The 15,892-nt window shown below is 45.9% G+C and overlaps 1 protein-coding gene across 1 annotated transcript in view; it reads left to right on the top strand.

Annotated features, from left to right (window-relative positions):
- Positions 1 to 15,892, top strand: part of LOC115464627 (sterol O-acyltransferase 2-like) — a 327,319-nt gene that overhangs the window by 263,971 nt on the left and 47,456 nt on the right. The window contains 1 exon segment of the mRNA XM_030194991.1: positions 10,835 to 10,932. Within this exon segment, the coding sequence (XP_030050851.1) occupies positions 10,835 to 10,932 (98 nt within the window).

The following is a 15,892-nucleotide window of genomic DNA, read 5'->3' as shown; positions in this document are numbered from 1 at the left end:
ATGATCAGACAACAAAGGTAGAAAAAAGTATTTTATTCAGAATTTATTAATTGGAATATGTCAGCTTTTTGAAATGTGCATCAGTGATATTTTCAATGTAATTTTCAATTTTTCTGGTATTGCTGCATGCTGAGTCTGACTTCTTGAGTTAACTTTCCAGTTCAATATTTTGCCTTCATATTTTTTTGATTTCTAGTTCCTTGTGTCATGTCTGTTGTGTAATGTGTTTTTCATGTGTGATCAAGGTGCAGTATTCTGCTAGCGTGGTAGTGTATTGGTGTTTTAGAGCCTTGTGTAATTACAGTTCTGCCTTTTCACGCATAAGGTTGTAGCTTGTCCTGTCCTTGGAATTTGTGCTGTTATGGTTTAGTAAGGATATGAGTGTGTTTTTGCACAAGTTTGTGTATAGCGTTTTGCAGTGGAGAGATTGTGTGTTGGCCTTACTGAGGTGGCACCAATATGCTCCGCCCCATCCTTTGCCCCCCCCCCCCTCCAAATGAAACAGTCAAACTACTCCCATGGCTGCTGCTGCCTTCACACACGCAGCCATGGGCTCTTTGGCACCGCCCAGCTCTTCCACACGCCTTGGAGCCAGGCAGGTCCGGGGGGGCTGCATGCCAACTGATAGTCTGCAGGGGGGCGCCAAGTGATAGTCTGCAGGGGGGCGCCAGAGACCCTAGGCACGGCCCTGAAAACTATGATTATTATTTTATTTCCTCCTTGTCCAGCTTCTTTGTATATAACACACATTAAACTATGAGGTATTACAGGCTATAAAAACAAAGTTTTATGTTATGTTAATAATTTGGTTTTGTAGCCGATCTCTGAAAACCTTTAGAGTGTTCCAAATGGCTCTGAGCTTGAGGAGGTTGATGTGGAGATCTGTTTCCTGATCGGACTAAGTTCTCTGGGTGTGAAGTCCATCTATATGAGCTCCCCATCCCAGGGTGGATGAATCTGTTAGCACCTTCTGAGGAGGTGAATTTGGAATGGTAGTCCTACGGTCAAATTTGTATGAATTGTCCACCAGAGAAGTTATGAGTCAACTCTGGAGGAATCTGGATGACATCTGCTAGGTTCCTGACCACCTGCAACCACTAGAAAGCTAAGGTCCACTGGGCTTCTCTCACAGTGGCGTACCAAGGTGGGGGCGGTCCGCCCCGGGTGCATGCCGCTGGGGGGGGGGGGGGGGTGCCGCGCGCCTGTCTGCTCCACTCGTTCCGTGCTTCTTCTGCCCCAGAACAGGTTATTTCCTGTTCCGGGGCAGAGGGAGCATGGAACGAGCGAAGCAGACAGGCGCGCGGCACCCCCCCCCCCCCCCCAGCAGGTAAAAATGCACCCGGGGGGGGTGTCCTTTCGCCGGGGGGAAGGTGTGTCCTTTCGCAGGGGGGAGGTGTGTCCTTTCGCCGGGGGGCGGTGGCTTTTCGCCGGGGGTGGGGGGGTCGCACTGCACCCGGGGGAGAGACATCAGCGATCCGCCCTGGGTGTCAGCCACCCTAGGAATGCCACTGTTCTCTCATACCATGGGCGTGACATGTACTGTTGAGTCATGTGGCCCATCAAACTCAACATTTGCAGAGCTGTGACCTGCTTGCTGCTTCAGACTTGCATGGCAAGCATTGATAAGGTCTCTGCTGTCGCTTGTGGAAGAAAAGTCGAAGCCTGTAATGTATCTAGCAAGGCTCCTATGTATTCCAATCACTGTAATGGGAGAAGGTGGGACTTGGGGTAGTTTATGATGAAATGCCCAAGGCTGAAGACCATCTCTCTATATAAAAATGTTGAGCTGACTGGTTTACCTCAGTGTTTTTTTGCAAATGGCACATATAACTCCTGAAGCAGCCATTACGTTGATGAAACTAGTCTTGTGGAGCAAAGATGAGTGTTTCATTGCTGCTGCATGTTTATTTTGATTTTGAATTTTTGAAGTCAGCTTTTGAGATTCTTATGAATGTCATGTGTGCTTTACAATTATTACCACATATATAGCATTATTTATTTAGATTTTGGAGGGTTTTCTGACCTATGATAGAAACTGAACCCATAGGGAATAGATATTCATCTGTTTTGTCTTGTTCAGAGGTTTTTGAGGTCTTTCCCTCCAAATCTATACATCAAGTTGGTTGAGAGTTATGTTACTATTATATCAGGTCTTTTTTGTATTGCGTGGGTAAAGTGCAGATCTGATTTAATCTGTTTTGTAACTAGTAAATAGTTTAAGATGAGCCCTAGTAACTCCAACACCCGAAGAGTTAGGCGCATTAATACCGATGCCCCCTCCTGTGATCTGCTCTTGACCAGCCAATCGTCCAGATAGGGAAACACATACACTCCCAGCCTTCATAGATATGCCGCTATTATCACTAGACATTTGGTGAATACCCTGGGAGCTGATGCAAGGCCAAATGGCAGCACACGATACTTGTAATGGTGTTTCCTTATTTGAAATCTAGATACTTCCTGTGAATGGGAAATCAAATTATATGGGCATAGGCATCCTCTAAGTCCAGAGAGCATAGCCAATCATGTTCCTGAATCATGGGGTGATGGGTGCCCAGGGAAATCATCCTCAACTTTTCTTTGGCCAGGAATTTGCTCAGGGTCCTTAGGTCTAGAATGGGATGAAATCCCCCCTCCCACCCCCCATTTTCTTGGGCACAAGTAACATAGTAACATAGTAGATGACGGCAGAAAAAGACCTGCATGGTCCATCCAGTCTGCCCAACAAGATAAACTCATATGTGTATACCTTACCTTGATTTGTACCTGCCTTTTTCAGGGCACAGACCGTACAAGTCTGCCCAGCAGTATTTCCTGCCTCCCAACCACCAGTCCCGTCTCCCATCACTGGCTCTGGCACAGACCGTATAAAGTCTGCCCTCGCCTCCCAACCACCAACCTCTGTTCCCCCACCTGCTCCGCCACCCAATTTTGGCTAAGCTTCTGAGGATCCATTCCTACTGCATAGGATTCCTTTATGCATATCCCACGCATGTTTGAATTCCGTTACCGTTTTCATCTCCACCACCTCCCGCGGGAGGGCATTCCAAGCATCCACCACCCTCTCCGTGAAAAAATACTTCCTGACATCTTTTTTGAGTCTGCCCCCCTTCAATCTCATTTCATGTCCTCTCGTTCTACCGCCTTCCCATCTCCGGAAAAGATTTTTTTGCGGATTAATACCTTTCAAGTATTTGAACGTCTGTATCATATCACCCCTGTTCCTCCTTTCCTCCAGGGTATACATGTTCAGGTCAGCAAGTCTCTGCTCATACGTCTTGGAACGCAAATCCCATACCATTCTCGTAGCTTTTCTTTGCACCGCTTCCATTTTTTTAACATCCTTCGCAAGGTACGGCCTCCAAAACTGAACACAGTACTCCAGGTGGGGCCTCACCAATGACTTGTACAGGGGCATCAACACTTCCTTTCTTCTGCTGATCACACCTCTCTCTATACAGCCTAGCAACCTTCTCACTACGGCCACCGCCTTGTCACACTGTTTCGTCGCCTTCAGATCCTCGGATACTATCACCCCAAGATCCCTCTCCCCCTCAGTACCTATCAGACTCTCACCGCCTAACACATAAGTCTCTCGTGGGTTTCTACTCCCTAAATGCATCACTTTGCATTTCTTCGCATTGAATTTTAATTGCCAAACCTCAGACCATTCTTCTAGCTTCCTCAGATCCCTTTTCATGCTTTCCACTCCCTCCCGGGTGTCCACTCTGTTGCAAATCTTAGTATCATCCGCAAATAGGCAAACTTTACCTTCTAACCCTTCGGCAATGTCACTCACAAATATATTGAACAGAATCGACCCCAGCACCGATCCCTGAGGCACTCCACTACTCACCTTTCCCTCCTCCGAGCGAACTCCATTTACCACCACCCTCTGGCGTCTGTCCGTCAACCAGTTCCTAATCCAGTTCACCACTTCGGGACCTATCTTCAGCCCATCGAGTTTATTTAAGAGCCTCCTGTGGGGAACCGTGTCAAAAGCTTTGCTAAAATCTAAGTAGATTACGTCTATAGCAGGTCGATGATTCAATTCTCCAGTTACCCAATCAAAGAATTCAATGAGATTCGTTTGGCATGATTTCCCTCTGGTAAAACCATGTTGTCTCGGATCTTGCAACTTATTGGCTTCCAGGAAATTCACTATCCTTTCCTTCAGCATCGTTTCCATTACTTTTCCAATAACCGAAGTGAGGCTTACTTGGAATAGAATTGCTTCCCTTCGTCTCCTGGTGGCATGGGTTCAACCACATTGGCCTGCAGAATGGCAAACATTTTCTCTACAAGTACCTGCTTAAGCTGAGAGCTGAGTATCTATGCTCTTGGTGTGCAATGTGGTGGTCTTTGATGCCAATCCAAAGTATAACCGAGATGGACTATTTGAAGAACCCACTGGCCGCAGGTTACAAAGAACCTCCTCTGATGGAAAAAATTCAGCCTCCCCCCTACCGGTAGGCCATCCAAGAATAGTTACTTTGAGTGTGGCTATGCTGTCTTGGAGCTAGTCAAAAGATGGCCCCTTGGTTCAACTGGGGCGCTGCCTGGGGCTTCTGAGGATGGGTTGGCGAGGTTTAGAACACTGGGCCTAGGACTACTGGGCAGAGTGAGAAGGCAGCAGGAACCTATGCCTTTGAAAGAAGTAGGTTCATGTCACGCCCCTCACCTCGTCTTCGGCCTCCCCCTCCAGCAGCGTGACTTCCCTCGGCAGCATGGGTCTCCCTGCCTCGGCGGCGGTGGTTCCCTTCAATGGCGCAGGACTCCCCACCATCATAGTTGGCCCATGTCCTCTGTCCCATGTTTCCCTAGTGCTTCATCCCGCAGTTGGGCAATGCCTGGCTTTGCCCTGGGATCTCCGGCCCGCCCTCTACTTTGCTGGGAATTGTCCACCCAAGCGATCAGGTTCCTGGCCTCCTTCCTCTTTTGCCTCCCCAGCCTATAGGCTGTCTTGGTTTCCCCCTATGCCCCGCTCTCATTGGTGAATTGTCTGCCCTCTTGCTATTCTCCTGCCCTATGACAGCTTCCCCTCTCTGCTAGTTCTTCCTGACATCAGACGCCAGCACCATTTCTACTGAGCTTTCCTTTGCCTCATTGCTTCGGCTTCTACTTCGGTAACTCTTCTCCTAGCTTTGCTTGCATTTTCTCTGCTGACCTGGTTTCCGGTTCTCTGCCTGTCTCTGGACGTCTCTTTGCCTGCTACCTGCCCGTTTGACCCTAGCTTGTACCTGGACTTCTCTTTGCCTGCTGCCTGCTCGTTTGACCCTAGCTTGCTCCTGGACCTGTTTGCCTGTTGCCTGCCCATTTGACCCTAGCTTGTACCTGGACGTCTCTTTGCCTGCTTCCTGCCCATTTGGCCCTATCTCATACCTGGACTTCTCTTTGCCTGCTGCCTGCCAGTGTGACCCTAGCTGGTATCCAGTTACTCTCTGCCTGTGGTCTGCCTGTCTGACCTTATCTCAGCATCCCTGTTTCTCCAGTCCCTGCTCTCTTGTCCTGCTGGCCGGCCGCACCTAGGGGCTCAACCCCTGGGGAATGGCGGTCATTGCAGGTGAAGCCTCAGGGTTACCCGACTGCCAAGTCAGAACCCGGGTCCTCGTCAATTCCCGGATCCATCAGCGTTCAACTTGGTACAAGAACTCACTAGTCTGACAGTTCGTTATCTAGGCCCACTCAAAAACCTCCATGAGGAACAGGATGCAGCTGGAGAGTGCCAAGACAGAATTTGGATAGTGTTCATATGTTTCTTTATGAGGTCTACGACTTCCCCCACCTTATCTCAAAACAAGTTGTCACCTCAGCAACAAATGTCTGCCAACCTCTGGTTCTAGGTCAGAGACACACAGCCATGAGAGTCTGCAAATCCCCACACCCAGTGGTGTGCTGGAGCTGGCTCGCACCGGCTCACAAGAGCCAGTTGTTAAATTTTTAAAGCTCTTGCGAGCCGGTTGTTCTGGCAGGCGAGCTGGCTCCTAGGGGCGGCGCAACCCGGCGGTGAGGTAAGCATGGCAGGAGGGCGCTAAAAGCCATGCTTATCTCACCTCCCACCGCTCTGGGGGGTTTAAATCTTTGATTTACCTCCATCACAGCAGCTGCAGTGAAAGCCCGTCTCTAGTCTTGACTTCGTTCCCGTCAGTGTCTTGCCTTCTTCTGACATCATTTCCTCTTTCTGCAAGGGTGGGACACTGACAGGAAATGAAGGGAAGGCTAGAGACGGGCTTTCACTGCAGCTGCTGCGATGAAGCTAAATCAAAGATTTAAACTCCCCAGGGTGGCAGGAGCAAAAAGAGGGATGTTCGGGGGAGAAGAGGGTGGGCAGGTGGACATGGGAGTGGGAGGGCAGGGGAGAGAGGAGCATCAAAGTCATCGATGGATATGGATGGGAAGGAAGGGCCCAGGGAGAGACGAGAAATTGATGGACATGGAGGGGAGGGCAGGTGAGAGAGGAGAGTTGCTGGATATGGATGGATGGAGGGGAGGGCAGGGGAGAGGAAAGTTCTGGACATAGGTGGCTGGAAGGGAGGGGAGAGGAGAGTTGCTGGACATGGGTGGATGGAGAGAAGGGCAGGGGAGAGACGAGGTTTGCTGGACATGGGTGGATGGAGGGGAGGGGAGAGAGGAGAGTTTCAGGACATGGATGGAGGAGAGGGCAGGAGAAATTCTGGACATGGATGGAGGGTAGGGAAGACAGGAAGGAGATGTACATGGGTGGAGGGGAAGGAAGAGAGCGAAGAAATGCTGGACATGGATGGAGGGGAGAAAAGAGAGATGAAGTGAGATGAACATGAATGGAGGGGAGAAAGGAGAAATTCTGGACATGGATGGAGGAGAGGGAAGGGAGAGAGAAGAAATGCTGGACATGGAGGGAAGAGAGAGCAAGGAGATGAGATGAGATGAGGGAAATGGAAGAGAGGAGAAAAACTGCACATGGATGGAGAAAATAGGAAGAAGCTGGAGAGAGTAATGCATTGCCGCCGCCCCCCAGGCTCTCTTCTCACCTATAGCCAGCTCTGAAATTTGGGGGGGGGGGGAGGGTGCAGAGGTGGATGGGGAGGGGGGCGCAGAGGTGGACCGGGGAGAGAGCCTGTTGTTAAACATTTACCAGCACACCACTGCCCACACCCATAGCAGAAAGTTTGGACACTATAACAAGAGTCGTACAGGCCCATGGCCAGATATTTCCTACACTCCAGCTGCTTACTGGCCAACTGGCGAAGCTCTGTGGCCTGCTACTGTGGGAGAGTATCCACAAGACAGTGTACTGCGGACAAAACACTGCAAGTAAAGGCTCTGTAGAGCTGGTAGGGCTGGATATAGGCAACAAGCATCGAGAATTGAGAAACTTTCCTCCGAAATGAGTCTAGTGTCTTGGCCTCTCTATCTGGGGGCACCAAGGCATGAGTCCTGGAGCTTCTAGCTCATTTGAGAGCAATTTGACCACCAGAGTGGTGTGGCAGTTGAGCCCTCTCAAATCCGAGAGCCTTTTGGATATGGTGCTGCATTTCCATCTTCTTAGGTGCAACCTGCACTGAGAGGGGAGATTCCCAGTTCTTCCTCAGTGCATCTTTAAAGATAGGGTGCAATGGTACAGTGACCACTTCTTTAGAAGGAGACTTGTAGTCCAGGACAGTCAATATCTCTGCCCTGGGCTCTTCTTCTGATTCTAACGTAAATGGGATGGTAGAAGCCATCTCCCTGATAAAACCAGTGAAAGAGACCCTCAGGTGGTGATTTACATCTCTCTTGAAGTGGGAAGGGATCAGAAGGTATCCCATAAGACTCCTCCTCCAAGGAGTAATGTGGGTCCTCCTCTGAAACCCATTTAGACTCTGTACTGTATTTATGTTGTACTGAATGAGTCTGTTCCTGCGTTAACTCAGTGGATCTATGTGCACGCCCTGGAGAGCGCCGAGGTACAGCCCTACTCTTTGACTCTGTGAAGCTTCCTCCTCAGACATCAAGAGCGGTACTGTATGCATCAAGATTGATGTCATCGATCTCTGCACCAGCATGGAAGAAAACTCAGGTAGAAATCTAGGGTTCATCTGCAGTTGTTGCAAGCGCTCTCGAAGCCTGAGCAGTTTGCAACTGCAACATCTACACCACCTCCTCCTTGAGCATGGCTCAGAATTGCACATCAACAGAAGGCATTGGTAAAGGTAGGGGAGCCAGAAGAGAAGCAGCCTGAGAAGGTGTCGGTGTCAGATTGGTAGCAGGGACCTGGCTGCTGGGAGACTTGTGCACCAACACCTCTTCCAAGGAGGGGATGTATGCCTCCTGGTGCCAGAGCTTCTTGTATGCCAGCGATGCTGATGCCCCAGTGCCCCCAGTATCATGTGTCGAGGAGGACAGATGCTTATACTTCTTGGGCTTCCACTGATGCACAGCATCTCAGTCCTTCGGCACGAAGGATGATGTTGAACCCGTATGTGTAAGCCACATCGAGCCTGCCATGAGTGGGAAAGCGCGGGGTACAAATGAACAAAAATAAAAATAAAATAAATAAATAAATGTGTCCTCGGTGTCAGGTCCAATGCTGACCACTTCCGGGGCCTACTCTCAGTGCACATTGGGCACTAAATGTCACGAGACATGGAGACCTTCTCAATGCTGCTGCACTCCTAGTGGATGCTGAAGTCTTTGTAGCCATCAAGGTCAATGCTTCCGGGGCCGATGTATCCTTCGAGGAGCCAAAAAGCTTTTCCTGTTGAATCTGCTGCACCCTCTGTGTTCTCAATTGATTTGCAGAGAGAACAATAGTTAGGTTCAGTCAGGCCCAAGGCACCCAATGCACCAGTTGTGCAAGTCTGTCATATAAATCACCCAATTACATTGGGCACACCTTTTGAAGCCACTGGAGGTTTTCTTGGACATCAAGAAAAGAATTGTGACCAAATTACATTCCTCATTTTTGAACCAGAAAAAAGGGCAGTGTTCAAATTGAGGTTGGGGCTCCGGTCTAAATGGGCCTAGCAATATGCAAAAAATAAAGGAAACTTTAAGACCCCCCCAAAAATGAAAAGAAATTAAAGAGAAACTGAAGAAAAAGGGGAATTAAAGGAAAAATTATCTAAATGAACTGGAAAAAACCCAGCAAGGTAAGGCACTATTAGAAAGCATGACACACACAGTTAGGAGGTCTTAATGATGACTCCTCCCTGCTCCATGGAAAAACGAAAACTGAAGGGCCTGCACTGGGTGGAAAGGCACCAGCGCATGCACAGTGGGATCCTACTAGAAAGTCCTTGATCTCGCTAGTCAGCATCCACATTGGGCTCCATTGGATGGCATCACCTAGCTGTGAGAATACGACAGTCTGCTTGTCCTCAGAGAAATAATAACACAAGTACTAGGTATTCCACAAGTACCAATAAGTTTGTTTAATATTAATTACAATGAAATTTTACCAGCCATTTCTGGGATATCTTAAACTCAAATAATCATAATAAAATAGAATTCACACCTTTTTAAATTTGGGGGGAAATATCCATTTTAAATTTCTTATGAAAACTCATATAATCAGTTTTGGATCTGAGGTCTACTGGTAAAATGTTGCAAAGTCTTGCCGCCTGAAAAGAGAAAAATAAGACAAACATTCATTTAAATTTTAAATCCCTTTGCCAATGGAAAAGTACTAATTGATCTCCATTGTACAATATTTTATGTGATAGGGGAAAGACTAATAATTGATAAATATTGGGTAGAGCTAAACTATGGATTATATACTAAACAATAAAATGCACATTTTGAAGATCCGAGTGCGCTTCTATCGATAACCAGAGTAACAATTGCCTGTTCAGACTTCCAGGTACCACATGATAGTCTAGCTGTGGTGTTTTGTAGTGTTTCCAGTTGCTTTTTAAAAATTTCTCAGAACACCTAACTTTTACACCTAACCAGTTGTAAAAGGATAAATGCTTGAATGATCATTTTTAATTATTCAAATGAACCATCCTGTTTACAAAGCCATTCTAGCAGCTGCCGGTGCGCTAATTCCAACATAACCCATTCACTTTAAATGGGCTGTGTCGGCATTGCTGCATGGCTTTTGTAAACAGGGAGGAAAGTATTCTCAGATCAGACAAAATCTGTCAATTTCCAAAATACTTTTTTTATCGGTAAATTAAGGTGGGTATCAAATCATAGACCTAAATCTAAGGGGGAATGGGATTTGATATACCACCTTTCTGTGGTTACTATCTAAGCAGTTACTAAGCACCTTTAAGGAAGATACATGAGAAAGTGTTCTGCCAATAAGGACCAGACTGCTACCTAGTGACAAAATAGTTGAAGATCTCAACTATAATAAATTTGTTTTATCTAAATTTATTTCAGAAAATGAGTAAAAGCCCAATTTTCCATTATATTAATAGCATATTTATCTAAGCTAACATTTAAATGAGTTGGTTCCCTTCCAAAAGAGCTCATCACTATATTGAAAAGAATTGGGGATAATGGAGAGGCTTGGGGAAATCCACACCATTTTCACCCTGTAAGTTCTACTTGACAGAAAACTCAAGCCAATTAAGTTCTTTCCCTGATATGTCCATGTCACTTAGGGAGCGAAATAAATGTCGAGTTTTAGTGTGAATTGGTTTAAAAGTAGTGGGATCCCATGACTTAGTTGCAGATTTAGTATAGGTCCCAAAACAGGTGATATTTTAGAGGCACATTGAATAAGCCATGGGAGTGGCATTGAGAATTATGGGTAATGGTGACTGGGAAGGGGATTGGAATGAAAGGGTGGCCTGTCCAACTTTGTGGAAGTCAGTACATACTAATGTTGAACTTCTCTAATTAGATTCACTCCTGGTCTCTGCAGGCATGTTTATTCTGCTGCTGTCATTTTTTGCTGTCTTTCACTGTTGGTACAACGCCTTTGCAGAGATGCTGCGCTTTGCTGACAGAATGTTCTACAAGGTAAGCAACTGAGTGACTCCTTACTCCAGGACTCAAGGAAGGAAGGAAACAGCTGTGCTTCTGATATTTATTTTATTACTTAGAATGCAAGAGTTACCATATTTAAGCTTTTTTGTGTTTCTGACAAGGCTTTCTGACCTAAATTAAATTGTTAGAACACTGATTCTCCAAATATAAACGTAAGCATCAAAAATAAGGGATGAAAAAGCCTCAGGAAGATCCCAACTAATAGCTGGTACAGCACAACATCATCGGCTGAAAAGACATCCCAAACAGTGGAATCGTTTATTGAAGTATCTAGTATTTAGTGATAGAATTTAAACAAATACAAAATGTACTTAGCTGCATCGTCTCTCCCAGCTCAGACAGAAAAACAGAACCGTGACTGATGATGGCCAGTGTTTCGATTAGCTGCGTCAGGGTCAGCAAGTCATTAATTTAATTATTACTCTGTTCAAACATGGGAGACTTGCTGATCCTGATGCAGCTAATTGAAACGCTGGCCTTCATCGGTCACGGTCTGTTTTTCTGTCTGAGCTGGGAGAAAGAGACGATGCAATTAAGTACATTTTAATATTTGAAGTTTAAATTCTATGATTACTAGATACTTCAATAAAAGATTCCACTGTTTGGGAGGTTTTTTTTCAGTTGATGATGAAGAAGTCCCACTCAAGGCTTTTTCCTCCCTTATTTTTTTATGCTTACATTTATATTTGGAGAACCAATGTTATATTTTTTGTTGAAGACATAATTGGGTTCCCTTCCTGGTTATTTTGTAGTTTATTTCTAAATTAAATTGTCTCATTGCAGCCCCGAAGGGCTGTAATGTCACTTCTTTTTCTAATCTCTAACCCCCAACAGCTCCCTACTGGCAGTTCCCATTTTGTTTTCTCACTGTGTAATTTAAATGCATTCTAAATGCATTTTAAATGCATTCTGTGGCTGAAAACAGGAAGGCAGGGTGCAGATGACCTTTCTCCTTCAAAAGTGTAGATCTCATTTGATCTCAAGTTTAAGCTTAGTACCAAGGTTGTCCCAAACTTGTATGAATTCTGTGATCGTTCTTGCCCCTCTATTCCACTGTGAGGCCATGACATGCAAAGATCTCCATAAGAGAACAGAGACATAGAAACATGATGGCAGATAAGAGCCAAATGTCTCATCCAGTCTGCCCATCCACAGCAACCACTATCTCCTCCTTTCCTTAAGAGATTCCAAGTGCCCATCCTACAGTTTCTTAAATTCAGACATTCCAGGAGTCCACTACCTTTCGGTGAAAAAGTATTTCCTTAGATTACTCCTGAGCCTACAATCTCTTTATGATGACTAGATTCTCTTGTCTCATCTCTCAAGTGTATAGCAGCTAAAATTTAAAGTCTGCAATGTCATTGTAAGGTGACCGGGTGACACTGTTATGTTTGAGTTTAGCTAAAAGAGGAAATATTTTCTTTTACTGCTTGCCTTCTGCAAAATGTGTTGATTTTTTTCCATTCAGTTAATGTTCTTGAAGATCTCTCACTAAAGATTTGCTAGTCTCTTCTCCCCTCATGCTGTAGCAAGATGAAAATCCCTATAAAGTTTTGTTTCAGGTTCCTGCTACATCTTGTTCATCAGTACATTGGAACAAATTTACTCTAACATTATCCCTTTTATTTGTGATAGGTCTTGATAGGCTACATTGGATTATCTCATCTATTTCTAATACTCCTCACAACATCTCTAAATGAGGATATTTGCTTCCAGTCGTTGAGGGCTACAAATTGTGATATAATATAATAAATATTAATCACATACATTTCCATATTATTGGCAAAAGAACTAGGTTCATTTACATATTTTGTCCATCCTGAAAACCTAAGCAGGTTGTGACTCAAAGGATCATGAAGCGAAGATACTTATCTATAACAGATATTCTCTTAGGACAGCAGTCTTTATATTCTCACAAATGGGTGATGCTGATCCATGTTACCCGGTCCGGCATTTGGCATAGCTAAAAAAAGAGCTTTGTGGCGCATGAGTCACAATCTACCACACATGTGTGAGTGCCTTCCTGCCCATCACGCGAACATGGTCTCCTCAGTTTAATACTATAATAAAAAATAAAGTAAAATTAACAAAGGAGACAACTTTAAGGTGAGGTGGGAGGGATTGTGAGAATATAAAGTCTGCTGTCCTCGGAGAATACCTGCTACAGGTAAGTATCTTTGCTTTCTCTGAGGACAAACAGGCTTCTATATTCTCACAAGTGGGGAATCCCTAGCATCCAGATTCACGAAAAACAACAAACATTGTTCAATTGGGCCACGCAACCATGAGGATATAACACAGATTAACCTGAAAACTATACACAATCTGAATGAGAGTGCAGCCTGGAACACAATAAAATGGGCCTAGGAGTGTGGAGTTGGATTCTAGACCCCAAACAGATTCTGCAACACTGTCTGCCTGAACCGACTGACGCGTCGGGTATCCTGCTCAAGGCAGTAGTGTGATGTGAATGTGAGGACTGAAGACCATGTCGCAGCCTTGCAAATTTCTTCAATGGAGGCTGACTTCAAAAGGGCTACCGACGCAGCCATTGCTCTGACATTATGAGCCGTGACATGACCCTCCAAGGCCAGCCTACCTGGGCTAAGTGAAGGAAATGCACTCTCTCAGCCATGGTGTGTTTCCCAATGGCAGCCCCGATCCTGTTGGGATCAAAAGAAACAAAAAGCTGGGAGGACTGTCTGTTGGGCCTTGTCCGCTCCATGTAGTAGGTCAATGCTCTCTTGCAATCCAAGCTGTGTGTCACGACTGTGGCCATGCCCATATGTCCAGACCTATTTTTTCTCAGTAATCTGGCTGTGTGACATTTCCAGACTGCCTTTTACCTGCATGGTGGTTTCTGCTATTGGTGTTCTGCAGCCAAGCCTCACTTTGGTGTTCCTGCTATTCAAGCCTCATTCCAAGTTGTGACATCATCAGGAAGTCCTTATATGCACCTTGGAACTTTCATGCCTTGCATTTGCAACAGGTCTGGTTTACCTTTTTCTTCTTATAGTATTGTTGTTTGATTCTGAGTGAACTTGTCTTCTTGTTAATTGTGCCTCAGGGCACAGCCCTGAGCTGTTTGTGTGGATCTTGTTTGAACCTTAATGGATTACTTTTCTGTTAGCTGTGCTTCCAAGCACAGCCCTGTACTGTTTCTGTATGGTTACTTTTCTGTGTGGTTACTTTTCTGTTACTTTTCTATTAGCTGTGCTCCCTGGCACAGCCCCCTGTTGTTTCTGGATGTAGTTCTTGTTTGTACCTGTGTGAATTACTTTTCTATGTTTAAATCTGAGTGGCTGTGTGGCACAGTCCTGAGTGTTCCTATGAGTGGATTCCCTTTATCCTTGAGTGCCATGTGGCACAGCCTTGAGTGTTACTATGAGTGGCTTCCCTTTATCCTTGAGTGCCATGTGGCACAGCCTTGAGTGTTCCTATGAGTGGCTTCCCTTTATCCTTGAGTGCCGTGTGACACAGCCTTGAGTGTTCCTGAGTGGGTTCCCTTTATCCTTGAGTGCCGTGTGGCACAACCTTGAGTGCTTCTATGAGTGGCTTACCTTTACTCTTTGAGCGGCCATGAGGCCTAGCCTCGAGTTGCTTCTTTGTGTGATTCCCCTTTACCTTGGTATGGTCAAGTGGCCTTGTCTTGAGTTGCTTCTTTGGGTGTTTTCCCTTTGCCTTGCCTTGAGTTGCTTCTATGTGTGTTTTCCCTTTACCTTAGAATGGCCTAGTGGCCTTGCCATGAGTTGCTTCTTTATTTGTTTTCCCTTTACCTTAGAGTGGCTGAGTGGCCCTGTCTTGAGTTGCCTCTCTGTATGCTTTCTGTCTTAGTCCTCTCTGTGAAGTTTCTATTTGAGTTTGAGTGGATGGTTCTTCCATTTAGCTGTGGCTATTAGCACAGCCCTGAGCTTCCTCTCTGTCTGGTTTCTGTTTCAGTGGGTGGGTCTTCAGTTTAGCTGTGGTGACTAGCATAGCCCTGAGCTGCCTCTCTGTGTGGCATGAGTGGACTGCTCTTCCTTTTAGCTGGGACTACTAGCACAGTCCTGAGCTACCTATCTATGTGATTTCTGAGTTGGTTAGCTGTGGTTCTAAGCACAGCCCTGAGCTGCCTCCCTGTGTGGATTTCCTTTAACCTTTTACTTGTTGATTCTACTATGTGAGCCTGTGTGGGGTTGTCTTTTCCCCTTCAGTTACTTTGTGCCTGTGTGTATGGTCTTTTGACCTCTTGTTTATGGCTCTGTTTTGCCCAGCGTGTGTGCACTGCTTGGTTAGTATTTGCTTAGGGGATTCTGTTCTGTTTCTTTCCCCTTTCTTTCTGTTTGTTTGGTTTCCAGTTCAGCCTTGCGGCCCGTATGAGTGTCCTTCCTTTTGTTCCTGGTTCCTGCTATAGTCAAGCTCCGTTCCTGGTTTTTGCTTCAGCCAGGCTCTGTTTCTACCTTGCCTTGAGTGTGCACTGCTTATTTGCCAGGTCTTGTGTCTTGTCTGGATTCTGTGTTTGGCTCACCTCTGCTTTGTGCCAGTGCCATCTCAGAGGACTTGTCTCCTGCAGCCCTGGCTGCAGTCCAAGGGCTTACCATCCCTGAATCCATGACAGTGTGCAAGCCACTTTCGCCAAGATGGGCATGAGGACAGGGAAAGAATGTTGGTAAGACAATTGACTGGTTCAGATGGAATTCCCACACTGCCTTTGGCAGAAACTTAGGGTGCGTACAGAGGACTACTCTGTTGTGAATGAAACTTTGTATAAGGTGCATCCACCTCTAAGGTCTGAAGCTCACTGACCTTTGAGCTGAAGTAAAAGCCACCAAGAAAATGACCTTCCAGGTCAAGTACTTCAGATGGCATTCAGTGGCTCAAAAGGAGCTTTCATCAGCTGGGTGAGAATGATGTTGAGATCCCATGACACTGGTGGAGGTTTGATGGGGGGGCT

This window comes from Microcaecilia unicolor, chromosome 3, assembly GCF_901765095.1.
Source record: "Microcaecilia unicolor chromosome 3, aMicUni1.1, whole genome shotgun sequence".
Classification (NCBI taxonomy): Eukaryota; Metazoa; Chordata; class Amphibia; order Gymnophiona; family Siphonopidae; genus Microcaecilia; species Microcaecilia unicolor.
The sequence above is the reverse complement of the archived record's forward strand: the minus strand, read 5'-3'. Positions and strand labels throughout refer to the sequence as shown.